Raw genomic sequence first — 22,134 nt, 5'->3', positions numbered from 1 at the left:
AAAAGATGGCAGTTGAGCTGAGACTTAAACAAAAAGTTGCCAGCCCTGAAAACAACTAGGGGCAGAGTATTGCAAGCAGTGAGAATAGAGAGAACAAGGGCTAGGCTGGAATGAACTTAGTGTATTCAATAAGCAGAAAGAATCCTGGTGTAGCTGGAGTCCAGCCAGCAGAGGGAGAGGGACCCATCTTGAGTGGCCATGAGACCCGGGGCTACATTCTACCAAAGGCTCCTGGGAGTCTAATCTCCTTCGACTTCATGGTGCATCTTTGGGGCCAGTGAATGTGGAAAGAACCACACAGTCTGCTCTGCAAAACAGGTTTTCTTGTTGCCTGTTAAATAAAGCATGTCTCTCCCAGGTTCAGAATGTCTGGTCCTTCTTGAGCTGTCCAGGCCCTTTAGAAGTCAAGGCAGAGCAGATCGCCAAAAGGAGCATGATTTTTTTTTCTGGTTCTCTCCCAGATTATTTGCCAACAGATAAGTCCCTTCTGAGTTTCCCTCCAGGCTCTGCTAAAATAACCAAGGCCAAAATTATTGACAAACTATGCCATTTTTCTTCCGAATCTTTGCCACATTTCTTTCATGGACACCATCTCCCATCTTTCTTATTTAGTCATCCTTGATTCATCCTTTTCCCTGAATCATGGCATCTGGCAGAGTGGCCATGATGAATCTGGAAATACAGACATCTGAAGAAATTGCAGCTTGGTGGCCTCAAGGATAAGAGCAACGAGGCTTACCTGTGCTCTGATTTGCTCCTGCCTTTTCTTATAGCTGGGACTTGTGTTTGGTTATTACTTGAGATGTGCAGATTGATTGGCAGTGTTCATATGAGTAGTAATGAGCAAATGACTTCAGAAAATTTATCAAAAATATATTTTATTATAAAAATTACCAATATGAATATTTTATTGATAAATAAAAAGATCAGATAAGATTTTCTTCCTTGTGACACAGCAAAGTATTCAATCAATAATCCAAAACACAAGCATTATAACATCTTCCCAAACTGCACACAAGCAAAAGTGTATGCATCAGTGTGTGTGTGTGTGTGTGTGTGTGTGTGTGTGTGTGCGCGCGCATGTGCAGATAAGGGAACTGAGGAATAGGGATGCACAGAACAATGGGGAGAGAAGGCAGTATAACAGTAGTTGCAGAGAAGATGAGGCCAGTATTATCTTAGTACCTTGCTATTCAAAGTGTGGTCCTTGAAACAACATTGATAATACCTGGGAGCTTGTTAGAAATGCAGAATCTCGGGGCCGCCTGGGTGTCTCAGTCGGCTAAGTGTCCGACTCTTGATTTCGGCTCAGGTCATGATCTCACTGTTTGTGGGTTCAAGTCCTGCATTGGGCTCCGCGCAGATAGTGCGGAGCCTGCTTAGGATTCTCTCCTTCTCCCTCTCTCTCTCTCTCTCTCTCTCCCTCAAAAATAAATAAACATAAGAAAAAAAAAAAAAAAAGAAATGCAGAAGCTCATGCCCCTTCCCAGACCAACATAATCAGATTTTAACAAGATACTTGAGTGATCCCTATGCATATTAACACTGAAAAAGTTTCATGTGTTTGGGGTTTTGTTCTCACCCTTTCACTAGTAATTATTCTGAAAGATCCTGTTGAGCTCAGGACTGAACTACTCTTTTATCAAAAGGTATCATATGTAGCTTATCATAGCATCTTTCATACTTTATGATAATGGTGGCTTTTCTTGCTTATTTCTCTCCACTATGATCTGAACTCCACAAGGACAGAACCTAGATGAGTCTTGCATCTGTTTTATTTCCATATCCTTGACCCAATGCATGGCATATAATAGATACTCAATAAATGTCGACCAAATGCTTGGCCTGATAGAGCAGAAGATAAAGCATAAGAAACAGAGGGAACCCACCTTCCCTTTTTTGACTTAGTAAATGCTAATTATTTTAATCTCTCCAGCCCTCCACCTCACCTCTTCACAGCCATGCATAGAACTTTCATACTGCCTTGCACAGAATAGGTGTTTGATTTATTTAATACATTAAAGAAGAACTAGACAAATCTTGTCCTCATAACATTCATGCCACACAGAGGCTTCTGGAGTGGTGATGAAGACAACGAATAAAATGTACCTGTCCGCATGGGTTTAATTTTATCCTAAAAGGGCTACTGGTTACCTTGAGAACTTGTTAGAACAGTTGAAAGAAATGTTGAAGTAAAAAATCAAGAGATTAGTAGAAATAAGTGCCAAAGCCACATATTCTGTTGGGTTTTAAATAAACTCAAAAGCAATGCCTCATGTGTGACAGTTTTTAGTTGCAGTACGTATTTAGACAGCTTCAAAATAGAATGGCACAATAAGTGTATGAGAGATGTGTTATAGGTGTGGGGAAATGTGTATATTACAGATGAAGCAGGGAAATTCAGAGTGTTTGGTTTCTACCTCTGGAAATCGCTCTGCCTGTATGGTTTCCACTAGGGTAGGCTTTCTCAGTCTTGTTATTACGGGCATTTTGGGCTGGTTGATTCTTTGTGGTGAGGGCAGTTGGTGGATGTAGTTGTAGGATGGATAGCAGCATTCCTGGTCTTCTACCCATTAGATGCCAGTAGCGGTCCCCTTCAGCTGTAACAATGCAAAGTATTTCCACATGATGTCAAATATCTCCTGGGTCAAAATCACCACTGGCTAAGTACCAGGGGTGCTTAAAAAAGCAGATGGGTCTATTGCTCTTTTGAATTACCTGACAAATACTGCTGATCTACTGATTTTTTTCTTAAGACTTTATATTTACGATATAGATTCTTCCTGGTCTCAGGACCTTCCCTTTTTGGAAACTGCCCTCACTGATGCTGTGTTGCTGGGCTTAGAAGGTCATAATGCTGCCAGTGTTGGCTTAACAGCACAATATACGTGGCAAAACCTCCACTCACGATTCCATTGGACCCTGCTGAGAAGAAGGGCCGAGATAGATGCCGTGGAAAGAGAGAACGCGTTGTTGAGCTGGCTTAGGCAGTAATTTCAAACTTCTCTATTTCTTGGGGTCTCTTTTAATTATTTTCTCTGGCATCCCTATTGATAGTCCTTAAAAAGAAATTCCTATAAAAGAAGGTTCAACAGTTTCACCAAGGGTGACAATTAGAACAAGCTGCTTTTTCTGCCCCTTGCCTGGAACATGACTGCTCTTAAACTATTCACTGTCGGCTCATCTATTGGTTTAAGGAAACAGCCCAGTAATTCTAAAGATATTGTGATGAATATTGAGCTTCTGTACTCCTGGGAAGCATCAATGTAATAGGGCTTCTCAAATTTGGCATCTGGGATCCTGGATCAAAAGACTTAAGTAAGGAAACCAGCCTCTTTCACTTCACTTACTATCTCTGAGGTGTGCTGGGGAAGAAGGCGTTACACAGTATGAAAGATACAGATTTAGCCAAAGAGAAATCACAGCACGACTATTTTGATTATTCCTTTACAAAAAGATTCATCTCAGTGTTCTGCAAGATATGTCAGGTTTATTACTTGAAAATGTTTTTTTCTATACATTTATTATGTCAAGTAAAATATATGCATTACAGGTGTGTAGTTTTTAATTATCCGTTCAATCCTAAAGTGTTCTGGTTTCTGATACATATTGTACATTATCTCTGATGATGCAAAATCTCTTGTATTGTGCACAAAGACCTGATCATGTGCTGGAGGGCTGAGGCAAGATTGTGTGCCAGGAGTAAGGAGTGATCCCTATTCTTCAAGGTTTGGTCTTTGTCTCTAAAACAAATCCCAATAACTCATCAGTTTAATTAATGGGGCAAACAAAAATTAGTGAGATTAATGATACGTTGTCAAGTAAGAACCAACTAATTAATTTTAAAGTTTTTTTTTTCCTGTCAGATTGAGCATCATGTATTTACAATGGAGAGGACTGATTGACTTCCAAACCAAGTAAAAGTGACTTAAGAATTAATATTATTTCCATAATCTGTGCATTTTCTCTCCTCCATTACAGTTAGAAGCCAAGAGTGGATTTTATTTAAGTACTACCAGTGATGGGGCAGTACAGATCCACCTGCAGAGAGGATCATGTGCTGATGTTAGAGTTCCATATACCATCAGTCAGGTTTGCAGCCTCTCAAAGCCAGAGTCCACACAAAGGTTGTGTTTAGTGATTTAGTACAAGGTTACAGTGGATGGAGCTGTCTAATTAGTACTCTGGAGACAGCATTGAAGGGTATTAAAGGAATACCGACGGGTGGACAGACTCAGCAGATAACCAGGTTCTAGTTACCATTCTAGTATATAATGATGGGATTTCAGTCTCCCAGGGGTGGCAGGGGCTTATAAGAGCAAATAATTCCCCCAGAAGAGTTGAGTACTAGATATGTTACCGAGTCAAAATTCCTGTTAATGAAAAATGGGGCAGAAAGCAAAAGGGACTTGTTGATGAATGCCAGGGTATTTAGCTGGAAATCAATTATATCTTCTCTCTAAGGTTAAATCCATTCTAGAGGCCAAGACAGGGTAAAACCTTTGAGAAAGGTAGAATGGTGGCAACTGGGATGAAGGAAATAGTACCTGAAAGCGATTTCAGTGGTCCCAACAGGAAACCAGGCCCCTGGCAGTGGAACAGAAAAGAAGAGGGCATATCTGAGAGAGGATTTGAAGGTCAATACAATGGGACTTTAAGACCAATTGAATGTGGGGTTTGAGAGGCAGGTAAGAATTGAAGATGAAGCCAAGAATGAGATAGAAGAATCATAAGGTAATCAAGTATGTTAGGCGGCACATGAAAAGGAGGATTTTGGAAGAGGAAGATGCTAAGGTTCACCTGGGACATTTTAAGTGCAAGGTTCCCACAGACTGATGAAATTTAGTTGCCTGGTAGGCAGACAGGGGGTCTGGAATGAAGGTCAGATTAGATGGTGTTAATTCATGGTGCATCTGTTAAAGGCATGAGGCCAACGAGGTAGAGGAGATCAAGCAAGGAAAAAGAATGGAGCCACTTGAAGTCTCGAATAGAGCTCTGAATAACACCCTCATTTAGGAGCTGGAAGAACAAGAAGAGGTGGTGAAGGAGACTGAGAAACAGCAATCACAGAGGGTGTAGAAAGACTAGTAAAGAGCTATGTCCCAAAAGCCAAAGGAGGAAAATATTTCAAAGAGGGAGCACAGCAGTATCAAATGTTCCAGAAAGGCTGAGAAGGATTCATTCATTTGCTTAATCAACGACATGAGCTAAATGCCTGCCATGTTCTGTGTGAGGGCTTAGGAATGAGATCACAGAAGTGGCTCGTGGGTTTTCTTTAGTGGTCATCAGTGATATTTCACAGAGGATGGATATGAGTGGCAATAGTGATGGTCTGACTACAGTGGATGAAAGATGGAACCAAAGTCAGGGAAAGAGAACCGGGCTGTGTAGACTAATTTCCTGAGAAATTCGAGAGGAAGTGGTAAAGAAAAATTGCCTAATCTGTAACAAATGATTATTAGAAGTAATTATTTCACCTTTGCAGCATATCCTGTATAAATTTTATTTGGACCCATTGGCCTAAAATAGGTTTATATTAATAAAACCAGGTGCAGTAGTGGACGAGGACTTATAAGGCATGGGTTTTTTGGTTTTGTTTTTTTTTTTTAGGAAGCTTGCAATCTGCTTATAGTGTGTGCATATATATGTGTATATAGGAAGGAAGGTTTGTGGATGGAGAGTCAGAAACAAAGAGAAAATACTTAATGAACATGACGAGTGTTAGTAACAACATCTAATAACAATTACTAGTTGATGAAAGGGTGGGTGCAGACCAGAGGGACTGTGCATTCAGGAGACAGGAAGACCACCATGAATGGAAATAATTCTTCGCTGTACAGAAGGGAATACTTGTGGGTCATAAAAGAAGACTAGGATTAAGAATTTCATAAAAGGAAGACAAGAGGGTAAACTTCACACCATCTCTTCCAATGGAAAGTGGAGATTGTGCCACCTGCTCATCCCTACCCTAGAATGAGGACTCAGAAACAAAATCTACCTTTTCAGTTCCTCACCCAGCAGTCTTCTTTTGGTTCCCAGGTAAAAGGTACATATGCTTCCCCATTCCTGTGGTGTTGGTCCTATTATCATAAAAGGTATCAAGGTATCAAATATGCAGGAAGCCTGTTACCAGACAGCAGGAGTCTTGAAAACCTCAGCCCTGTGCCAAACAACAGGAATAAAATAGGGAGAGGGAAGCCTGGTATGCCATACATAAATTTGCAAGCTCAGTGCTCTGCAGAGCAAGGAGAGGAGCAGTTGTCATTTTGATGGAGTCAGAGCCTGAATTCTAAGGTCAGGCTATAGATATTGGAATTGTACACTCATGGGCACGTCAAACCTTAGCCTACTGGGCCTTTTGTTCTGAAGGTTCACAGATGAAATTGACTTGATACATTCTCTTTGATGTTTATTAACCCCGTGATTTTGTAGAATTTGAAATGGAACTGTGGCCAAATCAAGAGACCAATAGAAGTTCATCCCAAAGAACTTGTATAGATAATACTGGAAAGATACTGAATGAAAGAAGGTTACTATTTAGTGTAAGTACATGGCAGGATGTCACTATTCAGTTGCTGTTCAAAGCCACAAGACACGGGGTACATTTGATCGTTCAATATTTGCTAAAACCTTAGACAAATGGCGGATAAGAATCTTGTTTTCAGAAAAGTATTTACAAACCTAAATCCTACAATTTAAATCATCTCCCATGTGAGTGTGCACTGCCATCCCGACGTGTATTCACCTAGGTAGTGTTTCTTTAGTCACAAGTGTATCTGTTTTGTGACTAGGTATACCACTGCAAGAGAACAACAGTAATTTAAGTTTTATAGTCCTTTTATGGGACTTTTGCAAACATGGTTTCATTTGTTCTTTGTAGGAACCCTGTGAAGTAAGTGTGGAGAATGTTTCAGTTGAGCAAACTGGTAAACCCAAAGCCAGAATGGTAAACAGTCTGATGATCCTCCAGTGTCAACTTGTGAGTTAGCGATTGAGCTTGAATTTGAAACTAGTCACCCAACCCCCACTTTAGTGCTGCCTTCATTACCTGATTTACTTTAATCTGAAGACCAGACTGCAAATCAAAGTGTTGGCCAAGGCTGTAGTCTCATCACCTGAGGCCGAGGCTCCTCTTGCAAGCTTGCTGCTTGTTGGCAGAATTGAGTTCCTTGAGTTGTGGGACTGTGGTCCTCAAGCTCCTAGAGGCTGCCCACTATGTAAGGGGTTGGGAGGAAAACTTTTCCTCTCCCAGTTTGGGTCCTGTGATTGGCAGTCTGTAAAGTAATTGATGATAGGTTAATAGGAGAGAAGACAAGGTTTATCTGTGTGTCCACAGTGTACATGTGGGATCACTCAGTGATGAGTAACTTACTGAATAACCAGAAAGGAAAGGCTTGTATATTAAAGTTAGTCAAAGGGAGGCAGGTAGGGCTTCAGTGAGAGGGTATGGAAGGTTATATTGGTTTTTTTTTTTATTCTAATGACCAGCTGAATTTACACAGTCTTCCCAGTCAAGAAAGTCCCTGGGGGAGAGGTCAATGGCAGCTGTATTTTCAGAAGCTCTGCTTAAGTTTAGATAAATGTTTCTTTTTGTGGCTGCTTCTTGTTCAGATGTTTTCAAATTAAAGAAAGTTTCATAGCACTTTGGTATTAATCCCTTCAACTGCCATGTTGCCCTCTCTGCAACATTGCATTTTACTTAAAATTGACAGGAGAAAACCTGTTGCTGCTTGTTGTCTCGTTTTATGGCTTACCTGCTTAGGTCAGGCCCACCCAGAATACTCTCTTTGGTTAGCTCAAAGCCAACCAGTTAGAGACCTTAATTACAAATGGGGGAAAAAACTTCCTTTCCGTATCCTGGAACATAATCACGAGAATGATATCCCGTCATATTCACCACATTCAAGGGGAGAGGATTACACAGGGCGTCTGTACTCACAGGGTGGAGGTTTTGGGGGCCATTCTAGAATTTTTCCTACTACAGCACCCATTAGAATGAGCAGCTAAGTCCAGTGCTATCAGAGACCATAAAATGAGATTATCATACATATTCTTTACATTGTTGAGTTAATAAAATGGATGATGCATGCTAGTTGGTTAGACCAGATGACATCTAAGATCATCCACCACAGTATGCAGAATGACATTACTCCAGTTGTGCATTCAAGAAGACCTTTTAAGCAACTTTCTTTCATTCTTCCTCTTACCTTATAGTTTTTATGCATAGAAAGTTGCACATGAACATTAAAATTTTTTTTAATATTTATTTATTTTTGAGAGAGAGAGAGAGACAGACAGACAGAGTGCAAATGGGGAAGGGGCAGAGAGAGAGGGAGACACAGAATCTGAAGCAGGCTCCAGGCTCTGAGCTGTCAGCACAGAGCTGGGTGCGAGGCTCAAACTTGTAAACCATGAGATTATGACCTGAGCCAAAGTCAGATGCTTAACCAACTGAACCACCCAGGCACCTTGCCCATAAACATTTTTAATTAATTTTTCTTCATTAAAATTTTGACTTATTTGTCTATTTATTTTGAGTATGGTTGACACACGATGTTACATTGGTGTCAGGTGTTACAACATACTAATTCAACTCCATATATTATGCTTGCTTACTGAGGGCTGTTCAAATCAAGGCCTTATTTCCTAGCTTGCTATTGGCCGGAGGCCATTCCCAGTTCTTTATCACCTGGACCTTTCCAACATGACAGTTTGCTTCATCAAAGTCAGCATGAGAGAAAGTAACATGATGGAAGTCACAGTCTTTGTAAGCTAATCTCAGAAGTGGTATCCCATCATATTTGTGTTATTTAATTCATCAGAAGCAAGTCACTAGATTAGGCCCATACTGGGGGGTCAGGGGGCAAGGATGAATGCCAGGAGGTCAGGGATTTGGGGGGTCAATTTTAGAAGGATACCTACTGCCTAAATGAAGGGATGATGTGGCAGACTGAGGAGGAACTAGTAAAAGTGATTGTTTCAAAGAAATGAAGGGGGGGGGAAAAGACCTCTTCTAATCAGTTCATTTCTTCAGAGCCAGAGCAAATGAATTTGATTGGTGTGGGTTCATAATGGGAGTGGCCAGGTCTTCTCTGACTAGAGAATACAAATCAGACCCAAAATTCAGAGGCTAAGTTCAGAATCAGGGGAGCAACATTAAGTATCAGGTCCAAGGTATGAGTCTGGGTCTGTAGACAAGAAAAAGATAAGAGGTGAGGAGCCCAGAAATACTGAGCCAGTGTAGCAGCAAAATATTAGAGCAGATAAGGCAGAAAAGTTGTGGATGTAGCCAAGAACAAAGAAATAAAAAGCACTGTCTTGCTTGTGGGCAGGGCTCTCTGGTTTTTAAAGAATGAGGGCTCAGCCAGACTTTTCCTCTGTTACTGAAAGGTCATAAAATACCATTGTATTTTTGTTTTAAGTTCAAACAAATAAAAAACTTAATGGGTTAGTGAAAATGTTAAGATTGGGGAGGAAGTACTATTCCAAATGAAATCAAAAGCCATGAAGATAGTCCTTTTTTGGCCAACGTTAGATTGTGTATTCTCTCCCCCAGTGCAAAGACAATGTTTTTTATTGATTGATGATTTAATTCTCTCCAAGTGATGTTTGCCTCTGCACCAAATGCTGTACATGGACCTCAGAATCACCTAGCTTAGGACAAAAAATGGTGGGGGTTTCTTCTGTTAGCTGTTTTTAATTTTTATTCCTAACATTCCCTTATTTTGATCTCCTAACATATTGTCCTGAAATGTCAACAAATAATTTAATCTAGAGACTAATGTCCTTTTATACGATTTTCAAAATTGGTGACTTTTTCTAGGCTTTTTTTTTTTTTCTAATTTGCCAGATAGCCACATGACAGAATAATGAAACCAACGTCATATTGAAAGCAAAGAACCACTCATTTCCGGAAAAAGAAATCTAGTCATATTTAAATTCCCTTTCTGCTTGCTTCCAAATATGTCTATCACAATATTACAGAAGTAGCCAATTATTTTCATCTCCCTTCTTTTCACATGCTTGGAAATTAACTTTAAAAATTTTTCAAATTTTATAAATTAACCCTTATTTTGAGAGTTTAGTTTTTCATTTATACCTATTTTAATCCTAGATCATTTGATTATAGCTCTTCTTCAACTCACCTTTTTATTTCTTCCTTTAATCGTGTTCTGTCTGTATATTGAGCCACAGCACAGGTTGTTTAGCCTTTTCATTTATATAGCAATTGGCTGAACAGCAACTAATAAGTTGATATGCGGCAATTTCAATCCCTGTTAAAATTTGCCAATACAGATCCAGACTGCCAGTTTTGCTTATTTAGAAAGTGCTAACATTTTCTTCCTATCCCATGTACTGAGGATAAATAGATCAGACAGTTCCAGATTAAATTAAACACGGCATTTCTGTATTTTGGAGTTACCTTTCATTGTTTAAAAAAAGCTAATAATTCTGGGGAGTTAGCTGTTCCAAATCTTAAAGGTTATCATTTGTAAGGCATTAAAGTATTCTTCAAAATATTTTCGCTAACAATTTACCAAGGTATCTGAAGTTCATACTCTTGTTATTCCTCTGGGCTGTTTAATGCTCGACATAGATAGATGTACACATGGACATATAGATATAGATTGACATAGATATGGAATATAGACAAAGATAAATATTGCATCACCGAAAACAATTGCTTCAAATAGCTTATCAGGCAAAGGCCTTGAGGTGATGGATGATAAATATAAAGGGAGTATGTGTGTGTATGTGTGTGTGTGGGTGTGTGTGTGTGTTGGGTGGGAGGAGTGTAAGAAGTAGAACGAGGTGTGCCTTTTTTATTTTCAAAAGAACTAGATCAGAAATGGGGCAACAAGGTCGAAGGAAGCCTGAGTAACAGATGGGGAGTGATGCGTGTGAAAAATTCAGGACATATTAATTTCATGTTACCTGTTCAGTAGGTCATGCCCAAGAATTACAGGAGGCTTTCAAAAATAAAATCAAGGGGCATCTGTGTGGCTCAGTCCATTGAAAGTCCAACTTTGGCTCAGGTCATGACCTCACGGTTGGTGAGTTTGAGCCCTGCATTGGGCTCTATGCTGTAGGCACTGAGCAGCTTTGGATCCTGTCTCCCTCTCTCCACCCTCCCCCGCTCATGCACATGTGCGTGATCTCTCTCCCTCTCAAAAATAAATAAACATTAAAAAAATTAAAACGAAATAATTTTTCTTGATTAGATCCAACAATATTTTAAATGGCACTCTGTACTTACAGGCAAATCATGCACATGTTCATTGCTTCATTTCTGGAGTTTTGATATTTGTAACAGACAAAAATAATAATAAATAATTAAACTAAATTAGTAATAAATAATAATTAAATGAATAATAATAAAATAATACATTAAACAATTAATAATAGTTAAATACATAATAATTAAATGATAATTAAAGGTTGCCCTTGTTCTTCCTAGGAAGAAATTCTTCCAAATTTGGAAGCTAACTCCAAAGAGAGCTTTCACTGTTGAGAGGAAATATTTGTGAAGAAAATAGTCTATTAGTTAATTTTTTAAGTGCTGTCAGCTTTGTTAACTTATAAGAAAATCTGCTTATTCAATACGAGAAAAGTACTTGGCCTCATCCAAGTTCACTTTGCTCAAATGAAGAGTAAGGAATGATGTTAAATGTTATCAACATTGTTCTGTCCTGTTGCTTCTTTCTCCCTGACTCTAACCCTGTGACATCTTGTGCCTTCCAGACTGTATGAGGTAGCAATTCACATGTTGATCATCTGTCCATGAAAAGGGCTTCTTTATTCGTTGACACAAGCTCTCTACCATTAAAATCAACTCCGAATGAATGGAAAGGGCAAGATCATAGACAAAGTATTTGGAAACCAGTGAATCCCCATAAATTCCACTTTATAAGTGGTCACTTATGCCACTTATATGGAAAGCCAATCCTAATGAATACATTAAATTCTTTGTTGACAGAAGTAGAAGGTGATCATTTGTATTTAAAATACTGATCAGAAGGAATTTTTAAGTCATTTTATAATCAGTTTGGTCTGTTGAAGTGCTGTGTGTACTGTATAGGCTATAAAAAGGGCCTGCCTAAAACATGAGACTGAACTGAGAAAATATTACTTATTATTTCCTTTGGTTCATTTGAGGGAGAGATATGGACATTATAAGAGGGAAAGAAGTTGGGGAGAGCAAAGGACTGAAGTATAACCACATTATGCCTTGTTATTCTTCTAGGATCTCATGATTCCTTCAGCTTCTACATTGATGAAGCCTCTCCAGTAGGGCCTGAACAGCCAGAAACCGTCCAGAATTTTGTCTCTGTGTTTGGAACCGTAGCCAAAAAGCTGATGCGGAAATGGTTAGCCACTCAAACAATGAACTTTACTGGTCAGCTAGGAGCTGGGATCCGTTATTTTGATCTTCGAATTTCCACCAAGCCCAGGGACCCCGACAATGAACTCTACTTTGCTCATGGTTTGTTCAGTGCCAAAGTCAATGAAGGCCTTGAGGAGATTAATGCATTCCTCACAGATCACCATAAGGAGGTAGTATTCTTGGACTTCAACCATTTTTATGGGATGCAGAAATATCACCATGAAAAACTGGTCCAAATGCTGAAAGACATCTATGGAAACAAGATGTGCCCAGCGATTTTTGCCCAGGAAGTTAGTCTAAAGTACCTGTGGGAGAAAGACTATCAAGTGCTGGTCTTCTACCATAGTCCAGTGGCTCTGGAAGTGCCCTTTCTCTGGCCTGGGCAGATGATGCCAGCACCCTGGGCCAACACCACAGACCCGGAAAAACTGATCCAGTTTCTTCAGGCATCCATCACGGAGAGAAGAAAGAAGGGCTCGTTTTTTATATCTCAGGTGGTACTGACCCCCAAAGCTAGCACTGTGGTCAAAGGAGTGGCCAGTGGCCTCAGAGAAACGATCACAGAAAGGTAAGTGTCTTAAGGTATCGAGAAAAAGTCTTAAGGAATTTAACCCAAATTCATAGAGCTAGTAACTGACAGAGCTAAAATTTATACTCAGGTGTATTAATATCCTAGGGCTGCCACACAACATACCACAAACTGGGTGGCTTAAAACAGAAGAAACTTACGATCTCTCAGTTGCAGAGGCTAGACATCTGACATCAAGGTTTCAGCAAGGTCAACTCCATCTGATAGCTTGGAGGGAGAATCTTTTCCATGCCTCCCCACTAACTTCTGGTGATGGTTGACAAGCCAATGTCTTGGCTTATAGATACACCATTCCAATCTCTGCCTCCATCTTCACATGGTGTTCTCCCCATGTATCTTTCTCTTCTCTTCTTATAAGGACACCAGTCATATTGGATTAGGGTCCACCCTAATTATATCATCTTAATTATGTCTGCAAACACCTTATTTCCAGATAAGCCTCAGTTATGAGTACAGGGGATTAAGACTTCAATGTATTTTTTTCTAGGACACAGATCAATGCATAGCACCATGCATTTTGACTCCGTGTCCAGTTGTATTTTCATAGCACTCCTTTTCACATTTATATAGAACTTTACAGATTACAAAGCTTTTTCTCTATTTCTTGTGGACTTGTTTTATATACCTAATTCCATTTGATCTGCACAATAATCCTAGGAAGTAGATAAAAAGTGAGGTTTAGAGAAGTGAAATGTTTTGCGTAAGGCCAATTGGACAATGAAGGAGGAAACCAAGACTCAAATTCCATGCTTCTCATACCATATTCTATTCCTTTATGCTATACCATAAGCAAGGGTCACTCTCCAGAGCATGGGTTTCCATTTGGCAAGCCCAGCCATACATGTTAGAGTGGTGCTTACTTGTAAAGTATAATTTAAGCAACCACCAAAGATCTCTAGCTCTTTACCATCGGTATGATACAATATGTAGAATTGTACATATTGTTTATTCTTTTCAGTTAAAGTATCAAACAAAGCAAATATTGTCTGAAGAGAAACTACAATTCTTACCAGACCTTATCTTAAACTTTACTTGATATTTTGAATTATGGTAAGGAGATAGAGCATACATATTTTGCTCAAGGTCTTTGTAGGAAAAGACAAGGAGACGAGGAGAAAAGATTAGGAGATGAAATCGTATGGATGGCCTCATAGCATAGCATGTAGAGTAGGGAATGGCAGGAGGTGAAGCTTGCAGTGGGGCAGGAACACACTTGTAAGAAAGCCTTTAGCCAGGCTAAAGAAAGAAGTTCATCTTATGAACAATGGGGAGCTAGAAAATTGTATTTAGTGGCATAGTGACTTGACTGGATCTGCATTCTAGATAGATAATTGGTGTAGCGTGGAGGCAGAGGATTGGAGAGAGTGGACAGTGAAGAGGTGCTCGGAGCTATTTCAGCAAGGTAACGCAAGCTAAACTGAGGAAATGAGAAAACACAGAAGGGGATGGTATCCCACAGCAAAAATTAGAATTATTTGACTATTTAGCTATGTGGTGTGAACGAGAGAAAAGAGTTAGAGATAAAGTTTCTTCTTGAGAAGTAGAATGAGTGATGCAGACATTTACAGAATCAGGAAACAAAGACTTAGGGAGGAGGTGGGGAAGCTACAGTCAAGGTTATGCTAAGTTTAAAGTATGAGTAAAGCATCCGGTGGATGTGGCCAATTGATCATTAGGAATATAAACCAATTCAAGTGGCAAATTATTGGCATTTTTTGGCAGTGAAAGCCACAAGCTATTTGAGTTGAGGCATTCCTCCATACAGAATTGTAACTTCCTTCTGTTATTCAGATATTAGCTGAGATCTCCTGTTCTTTAAAATTTTAATGTGATCCCCAGCTCTTCATTGTATACCCTATGCAAGTATAACGCCTTCCCTAGGATTTCTGCCAATGTCTAGATTTCTTACATTCCTATGGTATGAATGCTTGCTGCTTCTGGTTTATATCACTTTATGGGTTGATTGTCCCATGTGTCTTTTCCATGACCCTGTAGAACCTGAAACTTGCTTCTTGCTCAATTTCTACAATGGTTTTTAGATTTTACTGAGGATTTGAGACAACAGGTTTGGTTTTATAATTATAATAATACAATTAATTTTAAATTGAACTTTAGACTTGTCTATAAGTACAAATATTCTGGCCCAGGATATCTTCCCCAGATGACGTCTATCTCACTTTAACCCCATGCTCAAGTCTTATGACTAAACCCTCTCCTCCACCTCCTTCTCCTTTTCTTTTTCTCATCTCTTTTCTTTCCCTAGGCACACATTGTCTTGGAGATTCCACACTCTCCTCTAGATTATTATGCCAAACTATTCTCCTCATTTCTGGCCCTAAGGCCCAGCTAGTCCCATCAGACAGTATTTGATAGCACCACCTTATACAACAGTTCATTGTTTTGGTAAATAACAACTTACCACTTCTCTTACATCCTTAAAAATGAGAGAGTTCTAGTGTATACACATAAGAATGTGTTGTTCTCAACTACACCCCACAAAGGCCCCAGATTTTGAGAAGTCCCTGAGGACCCATTAGAGGTAGGGAAGGCAGGAGGGGACTGGGAATCAACCAATGACAACATTCTTTATTCTCACTACATCTTTAATGAAGGAAGCTTCATCTCTAAATTTTACATATTGGGCATGAAAGGAGTCTTCCCTTCCTTTCTTTACCTTCTGTTGCCTCATTCTATATTTAGGAAAAGACTTTCCCATCTAATATGCCTGCTTTGCATTTGGCCAAGAACCATACCCTGCTTTTACCTGTGTAAGGAATAGCCTTTGGGAGGTCAAGAAGAAAAATCCACTCAAGGTATAGATTTTCATTTTTTTCTCTTATAGGATTTCATGCAGTTAGGTCTTTGCAAGTTATAAGTCAAACTGTTCTTTGGTTACTTATGCTATAGTATAGTATTAGTAAAGTAGGATTTGTGGGAAAAAGATCAAGTAAGTTAGGAAAGTGCTGAAAATTAGATATCTGCTTAAGTCTCTCAAAAGATTCACAATCTTTATAGCATGTAAAAGTCACTAACAAGCATTTTAACAAAGAATTCTGTTTAAACTGAACTAATACAATGTTTTGCAAACACTTAATATTTTCTCAGATAGCACTTATTAACAGCCCATAGAATTAATTTTGAAAAACTGTCCTCAGTCATCTGCTCTAATTCAGAACTTTTCACTTGGCTCTGGTTTACATATCTGGAATAGTAGAGCTGTGTCACTGAAAAAGGTGGAAGAAAGGGGTGCCTGGGTGGCTCAGTTGGTTAAGCACCCCAGTCTTGATTTCAGCTCAGGTCAGGATCTCATGTTCGGAAGATCAAATCCCACCTCAGGCTCTGCACAGGTGCCTGGTTGGGATTTTCTCTCTCCCACTCTCTCTCTCTCTGTCCCACCCACCACTTGCTCGCTCTCTCTCTCTCTCTCTCTCAAAAAATAAATTAAAAAAAACTTAAAAAAGAAAAAAGAAAAGGGGGAAGAAAAATTGAAAAAGTAGAAATGCAGACCCTGTAGGTAGAATCAACTTTTTTTTCCTCTCTAGGACTATGCAAATTACTTGCAAATGATTTGCAAATATATCTGAACCTGGCCATTATGAACAGAGTTTGTCTCAGAAGTACTAGAAAGACCTCCTTGTAAACAAATTGGAATGCCTGTATCCTGCGTATGGTATTCGTGTAAAGCTCTGGTTTTGTTTTTATTTGATTTGACATATTTCAGCCTTCTGTGTGAGGCTTATAGGAAAAGGTCATTGTCAGTCCTTAGATAGTTCCTTGCAAAGTTAATTTACTTACCTCTGAAAGTCATCGAAATAGTTGACTTCCCAAAGACATAGTGCTTCTTTTTTCTCATCAAGTGATAAAGCCCATGAAGACTTTTTGCCCTTTTCCTCTTGCTATTGTGCACAAACGTACTCATTCAGAAAGTCCTACATTAACACCAAAAGATGTAATGAGACTCTCCTTTGCCACCAAAGAAGTCGCTAGGCAATTTTAAGATCTTCCTGGACCTTAGGTATTTTCACCCTGCAAAGTTTGGAGTTTGAACTAGATTATTTCCAAGACACTTTCCAGTTCTAAAATCCTACAGTTCTAAGATCCTGCATGTGACTAGTTTCTCTATAATGTTTTATGGCGTCTAATATTTGGACTAACAAAACTGTGAGCACATGCATTTAGAAAACAGTGTTTGAAGGTGTAGGTGGCTTTTAGGACAACTCAACTCAGGTAGTGTAGCTTTCAATCTGGCCACTGGTTCCAAATATTGCAGATGCATTTTCCACATTTTAGTAATGCCAAAAGACACAGATTTTTATTTCTTAAAGACCTATTTTTAATTTATTTTTCAAACACCAGCTTTTGCACCTCACCCCCACGGAATTCACACGTTCTTAAAAAGAAGGTGTGCGACTTGAGTCAAGTCCTTCTCTAATTCATGGAAGTTTATTAAATTATAGGTTTTGTTAGTTTAAAAAAATCAGTTAGACCACCTGTTGGAATATTTAAGGAGCAATACGTCTTTGCAAGTAAACTGATGCTGAATTAATTAAGACAAGGTTTATACAGGCCAGTAATTTAGATGATGACGATGATGGTGGTGATAATGATTATGATCATCATTATCATCTATTTTAAGTGTTCCACATCTGTTTAATACTGTGCTAACTGCCCTGCCCATTTTCCCTCATCATCACAGTCATTGTTTGGAGGATGAAGTAAAATATTCAGCATGTAATTGGTTGTTGGCTGACTGTGAATAAGCACCAATGTCACCCAGCTGGGAAAATGAAGGCTCCTGTATTGGTTGAGCCCACATTATGTACCAGGCACTGTACTAAGTGCTTTGCATGAATTTATCCATGTAATCTTCCCTCCAGCCTTGCAAGGTAAGTATTATTAAATACATTAGAGTTGAAAAACTGAGGATAAGAAATGTCTAGTACCTTGCTCAAAACTCTCATATTGGTTTAGCAAAACCAGGATTATTATTTGGATTTGCTTGACTCCAAGTTCCATGCCTACTCCTGCAAACTAGGTAAAATTCACGTTTCTTAGCAGTGGGTACATATAATATGTTATCTGTCATCTTGGAGGGCAGAGTCAGGTCTAGGGGTTTGGCAGGGAAACGTATGCCACAGTTGGGGTAGGCAAAGCTAATGAGAAGAGTAGATTTGAAATGTTTTGGTTTCAGCTCAGGTCATGATCTCAGGGTTCGTGAGTTCGAGCCCCATGTCGGACTCTGCGCTGGCAGTGCAGGGCCTGCTTGAAATTCTCTCCCTTGCTCTCTCTGGCCCTCCTCCATGCTCTCTCTCGCTCTCAAAATAAATAAACTTAAAAAAAAAAAAAAAAGAAAGTGAACCGAGGTAGAATGCTGTCATGGGGACCCTCATGGAAGCACCACTATTAAATAACAGAAAGGAAGGGAAAATTTAAAGGTGACTTGTTTCCACCTCCTTGCCTTGTGCCTCGATTGCCCATTTGACTGTTTCCGTTGAGTAAGGAAATTGAGGCCAGAGGTATGCTAAACGATTATCCGAAGTAACAGAAGTAACTGGCAGCAAATATGGGATTAAAATCCAGGTCTTTTGGCTTGCAGGCAGAATTTTGTCCTCTACACCTTAGGGAAGGATGAGGACAGAGGGTGGACAAGAAGGCTAGGAAAAGTCAGCGACCATCAGACTGCAGGGACCAACATGGAAGGGCCAACCGGCTCTCTATCTGCATCGTGCACAACATAACAAGGTGCCCTAGAACCTTGACCAGAGAGGATCAGACGTCAGACCTGGGGGTGGGCCATCGATTTTGTGCAGGGCTGACCTTTCATGGGCTCTCTTTCTGCCTCGTGAACACAATAAACTCTAATATTTCCATCTTATGGGGACATACCCCAGTTCACAACCATACCTCAAACAATATTTCTGCTGCCCGATTTACCCTGTTGTTGCCTGGACCCAGCAGGTGTGGGGCTGGACTCTGGGAAGTTGTTCACCTGCAGCACCGTCACCTTAGCAGCTTCAGGGAGCTCACGAAGGGTGGAGACTCAGAATGGTTCAAAGGCAGCTCAGGGTGACATGAGAAAGCACCAATCTCTATGAAGAGCAGCTTTCTGCCTCTGCCCTATCCCACCCCCCACCCCGCCACCCCTGCCATGCCCCAATAGGTCAGTGCACTGGTGGGACAGCTGATAATGGATTAGTCTCTTCAGTAAAAGGGAAAGTGGCCTCCTCAGGAGACACATGCCTAAAGAGAAAGAATGTCAAGGAGACCATGGAAGATCGGCATTAGAATAATCATTGTTCATAAGATGCTTTCATCATAAGGTTTAATTTCTTCAACATATACTTATGGAGGCCTCATTTGTTCAACAGGTATTATTCTTGATATGCAATTTAAGAAACCGAAGGTCAGAAAAACTAAATAATTTGTTCAAGTGGGGCTTGAACCAGTGCTAGGATCAATTCAGAATCTAGGTCTTTTGAACCATTAGAAAGAGGAGTCTGGCTTGTAAATAAGATGGAAGCTCCAGACAAATGGGGCCGTGTTTAAGAAGCGTTCGTGAAAATGCAAATTCCTGTGTGCTTTCCCAGAGGCTCTGATTCATAAGCCTGTGGCTCAGAGTTTTCAATTTCTAACAGCCTCCAGGTGAGTCCTTCTTTGAGCAACACTGCTCCCCTCTGTAGGCAAGCTGCACCTCAACCCCCACCCCAGCCACAGATGAACTTGGTTTCAAGAAACCTGGAAAGAAGACATCCGGATGGCCAACAGGCACATGAAAAGATGCTCAATGTCACTTCTCATCAGGGAAATACAAATCAGAACCACACTCAGATACCACCTCACGCTAGTCAGAGTGGCTAAAATGAACAAATCAGGAGACTATAAATGCTGGAGAGGATGTGGAGAAACGGGAACCCTCTTGCACTGTTGGTGGGAATACAAACTGGTGCAGCCGCTCTGGAAAACAGTGTGGAGGTTCCTCAGAAAATTAAAAATAGACCTACCCTATGACCCAGCAATAGCACTGCTAGGAATTTACCCAAGGGATACAGGAGTGCTGATGCATAGGGGCACTTGTACCCCAATGTTTACAGCAGCACTTTCTACAATAACCAAATTATGGAAAGAGCCTAAATGTCCATCAACTGATGAATGGATAAAGAAATTGTAGTTTATATACATAATGGAATACTATGTGGCAATGAGAAGGAATGAAATCTGGCTTTCTGTAGCAATGTAGATGGAACTGGAGAGTGTTATGCTAAGTGAAATAAGTCATACAGAGAAAGACAGATACCATATGTTTTCACTCTTATGTGGATCCTGAGAAACTTAACAGAAAACCATGGGGGAGGGGAAGAAAAAAAAAGTTAGAGAGGGAGGGAGCCAAAACATAAGAGACTCTTAAAAACTGAGAACAATCTGAGGGTTGGTAGGAGGTGGGAGGGAGGGGAGGATGGGTGATGGGTTTTGAGGAGGGCACCTGTTGGGATGAGCACTGGGTGTTGTATGGAAACCAATTTGACAATAACTTTCATATTTAAAAAAGAAAATAAATAAAAGTTAATCAATTCACAAAAAAAGAAAAAAAAGAAACCTGGAAAGAGAGAGTCAGCCCCAAAATTTATCAGTCCCCTTCCAATCCCGGATTCAGGTAGTTCTTCCTTAAGCCATGATTTCTCTACCCACAGACTGTGCTAGATTTGTTCTGTCACTAAGGTAGAGCTACCGTCACTGATTTCCAGAAAAAATTGGTCCTTTACTATTGTCTCTCATGCATCTTCTCTCCCATGTCACATAACTCTATCCTAGGATTATTGTGCTGCAGAAACATGGGCAAGGCTTTGGGGAGAGACTCTTTTCCCCTGGGCCCAAAAGCACATTCCTTTGCAAGAAGCGTTAGTAACTTTGAGACTCTGTGTCTTCCACCAAAACCAATTAACATTACAGCATTTGCAACTCAGTGGCCTCCCCAGTCCTGATTTCAAACAGTAAAAAGAAGTTTCTATAACAACTTCTGACCATAAGGCCGTGTGACACAAGAATGATTTCTGCCTGGGTCCTGCTGGGGTGTGGCAGGAGGGAGGGCTGCCTGTACCCCTCTCTGTTTTAACAGCTTTTGACCCAAGAATTTTTAAAACAGGAGTGCACATCAAAGCTCACCTTCTCCTTCATTCTGCTGATGTTGTATGATTAAATGACAGGTGAATACAGGCAGGCATCTTTCATTATCTGTGTCAGGAGAGTCAAAGACTAGAGAGAATGCCAAGCTGTTGGGAAGTCAGTTGCCCATTCAGTGCCTGGTGTGTGTGTGTGTGTGTGTGTGTGTGTGTGTGTGCATGTGTGTATCAGAGAGAGAGAGAGTGTGTGTGGAGGAGTGGGAAACTTGGGAGTATGTGTGTAGGGGAGAGAGGGTGTGTGTGAGAGAGGGGGAGGGAAAATACGTACACTTGTCTAACAAGCATGGCGTAGGATAGAGGTTTACCCACTTTAATCTCTGGATCTAAATTTTCTTATGGGGAATTGCTTAGCAGATTGAATTTAACATCTGAAAAGGAAGTAGCCTAGTATGTAACTGGCATTCACAAAAAGCTGAGAGCAGGTGGGTTGATGGTGGGCAGAGGGAATAAAGATGGAGGGCCCAGGCAGCAGGGATGTTTAGTCAATTAGATTGTGGCACAGTAATTTGGAGACTTCAGCCAGCAACTGAGGAATAAGGAGGCTTGTTTGGGATTTGAAATGAACCAAAGCACATATTTTCAGTAGATGAGCCAGTAAGTGGTGTCTGTTTCAAGAAGTAAAATGGGTCGGATCTGGACAGCACAGGCCACATACTGAGGCGCAAGGAAGAGCCTTCAGGCTGGTGCTCCCTTTCTGCCCTGTACTCACAGGGCTCCTGAAGGGAAGCACAAGCCCATTCCACTGAGCGCTCATTCAAAGGGAACAGCTCCACTATGGAGAGACCTTATTGAAAACTGGGGGAAGGGGAAGCATTGCCACATCACTAGACACAAATATATAGTTGAACACACTGACCTTCCTTGTTGCAGCAAAAGAGAACTCCCACCATTGGGAACCATGATACATCCCAGTGAGAGGGTCGGAAGGGATTTTAAGCCCTCTAGAATTGGGGCTTAGGTTGAGTGACTTGGGGAAAGTTTCA

General features: G+C 40.3%; 1 protein-coding gene across 3 annotated transcripts in view; it reads left to right on the top strand.

Moving 5' to 3' along the window:
• PLCXD3 (phosphatidylinositol specific phospholipase C X domain containing 3) overlaps positions 1–22,134 on the top strand; it is a 166,371-nt gene that overhangs the window by 100,394 nt on the left and 43,843 nt on the right. For 2 of the 3 annotated variants that reach the window (XM_019464264.2, XM_019464266.2), the window contains exon 2: positions 12,245–12,953. In XM_019464264.2, the coding sequence (XP_019319809.1) occupies positions 12,245–12,953 (709 nt within the window). Of the gene's footprint in view, positions 1–12,244; positions 12,954–18,570; positions 19,848–22,134 lie in introns of those variants that run through there. The other variant, XM_019464265.2, reaches the window with a different exon arrangement.

This window comes from Panthera pardus, unplaced genomic scaffold (assembly GCF_024362965.1).
Source record: "Panthera pardus isolate Hobbes unplaced genomic scaffold, ASM2436296v1 HiC_scaffold_2, whole genome shotgun sequence".
Lineage (NCBI taxonomy): Eukaryota > Metazoa > Chordata > Mammalia > Carnivora > Felidae > Panthera > Panthera pardus.
Note: the sequence above shows the minus strand (reverse complement) of the source record. Positions and strands in the feature narration are given on the sequence as shown.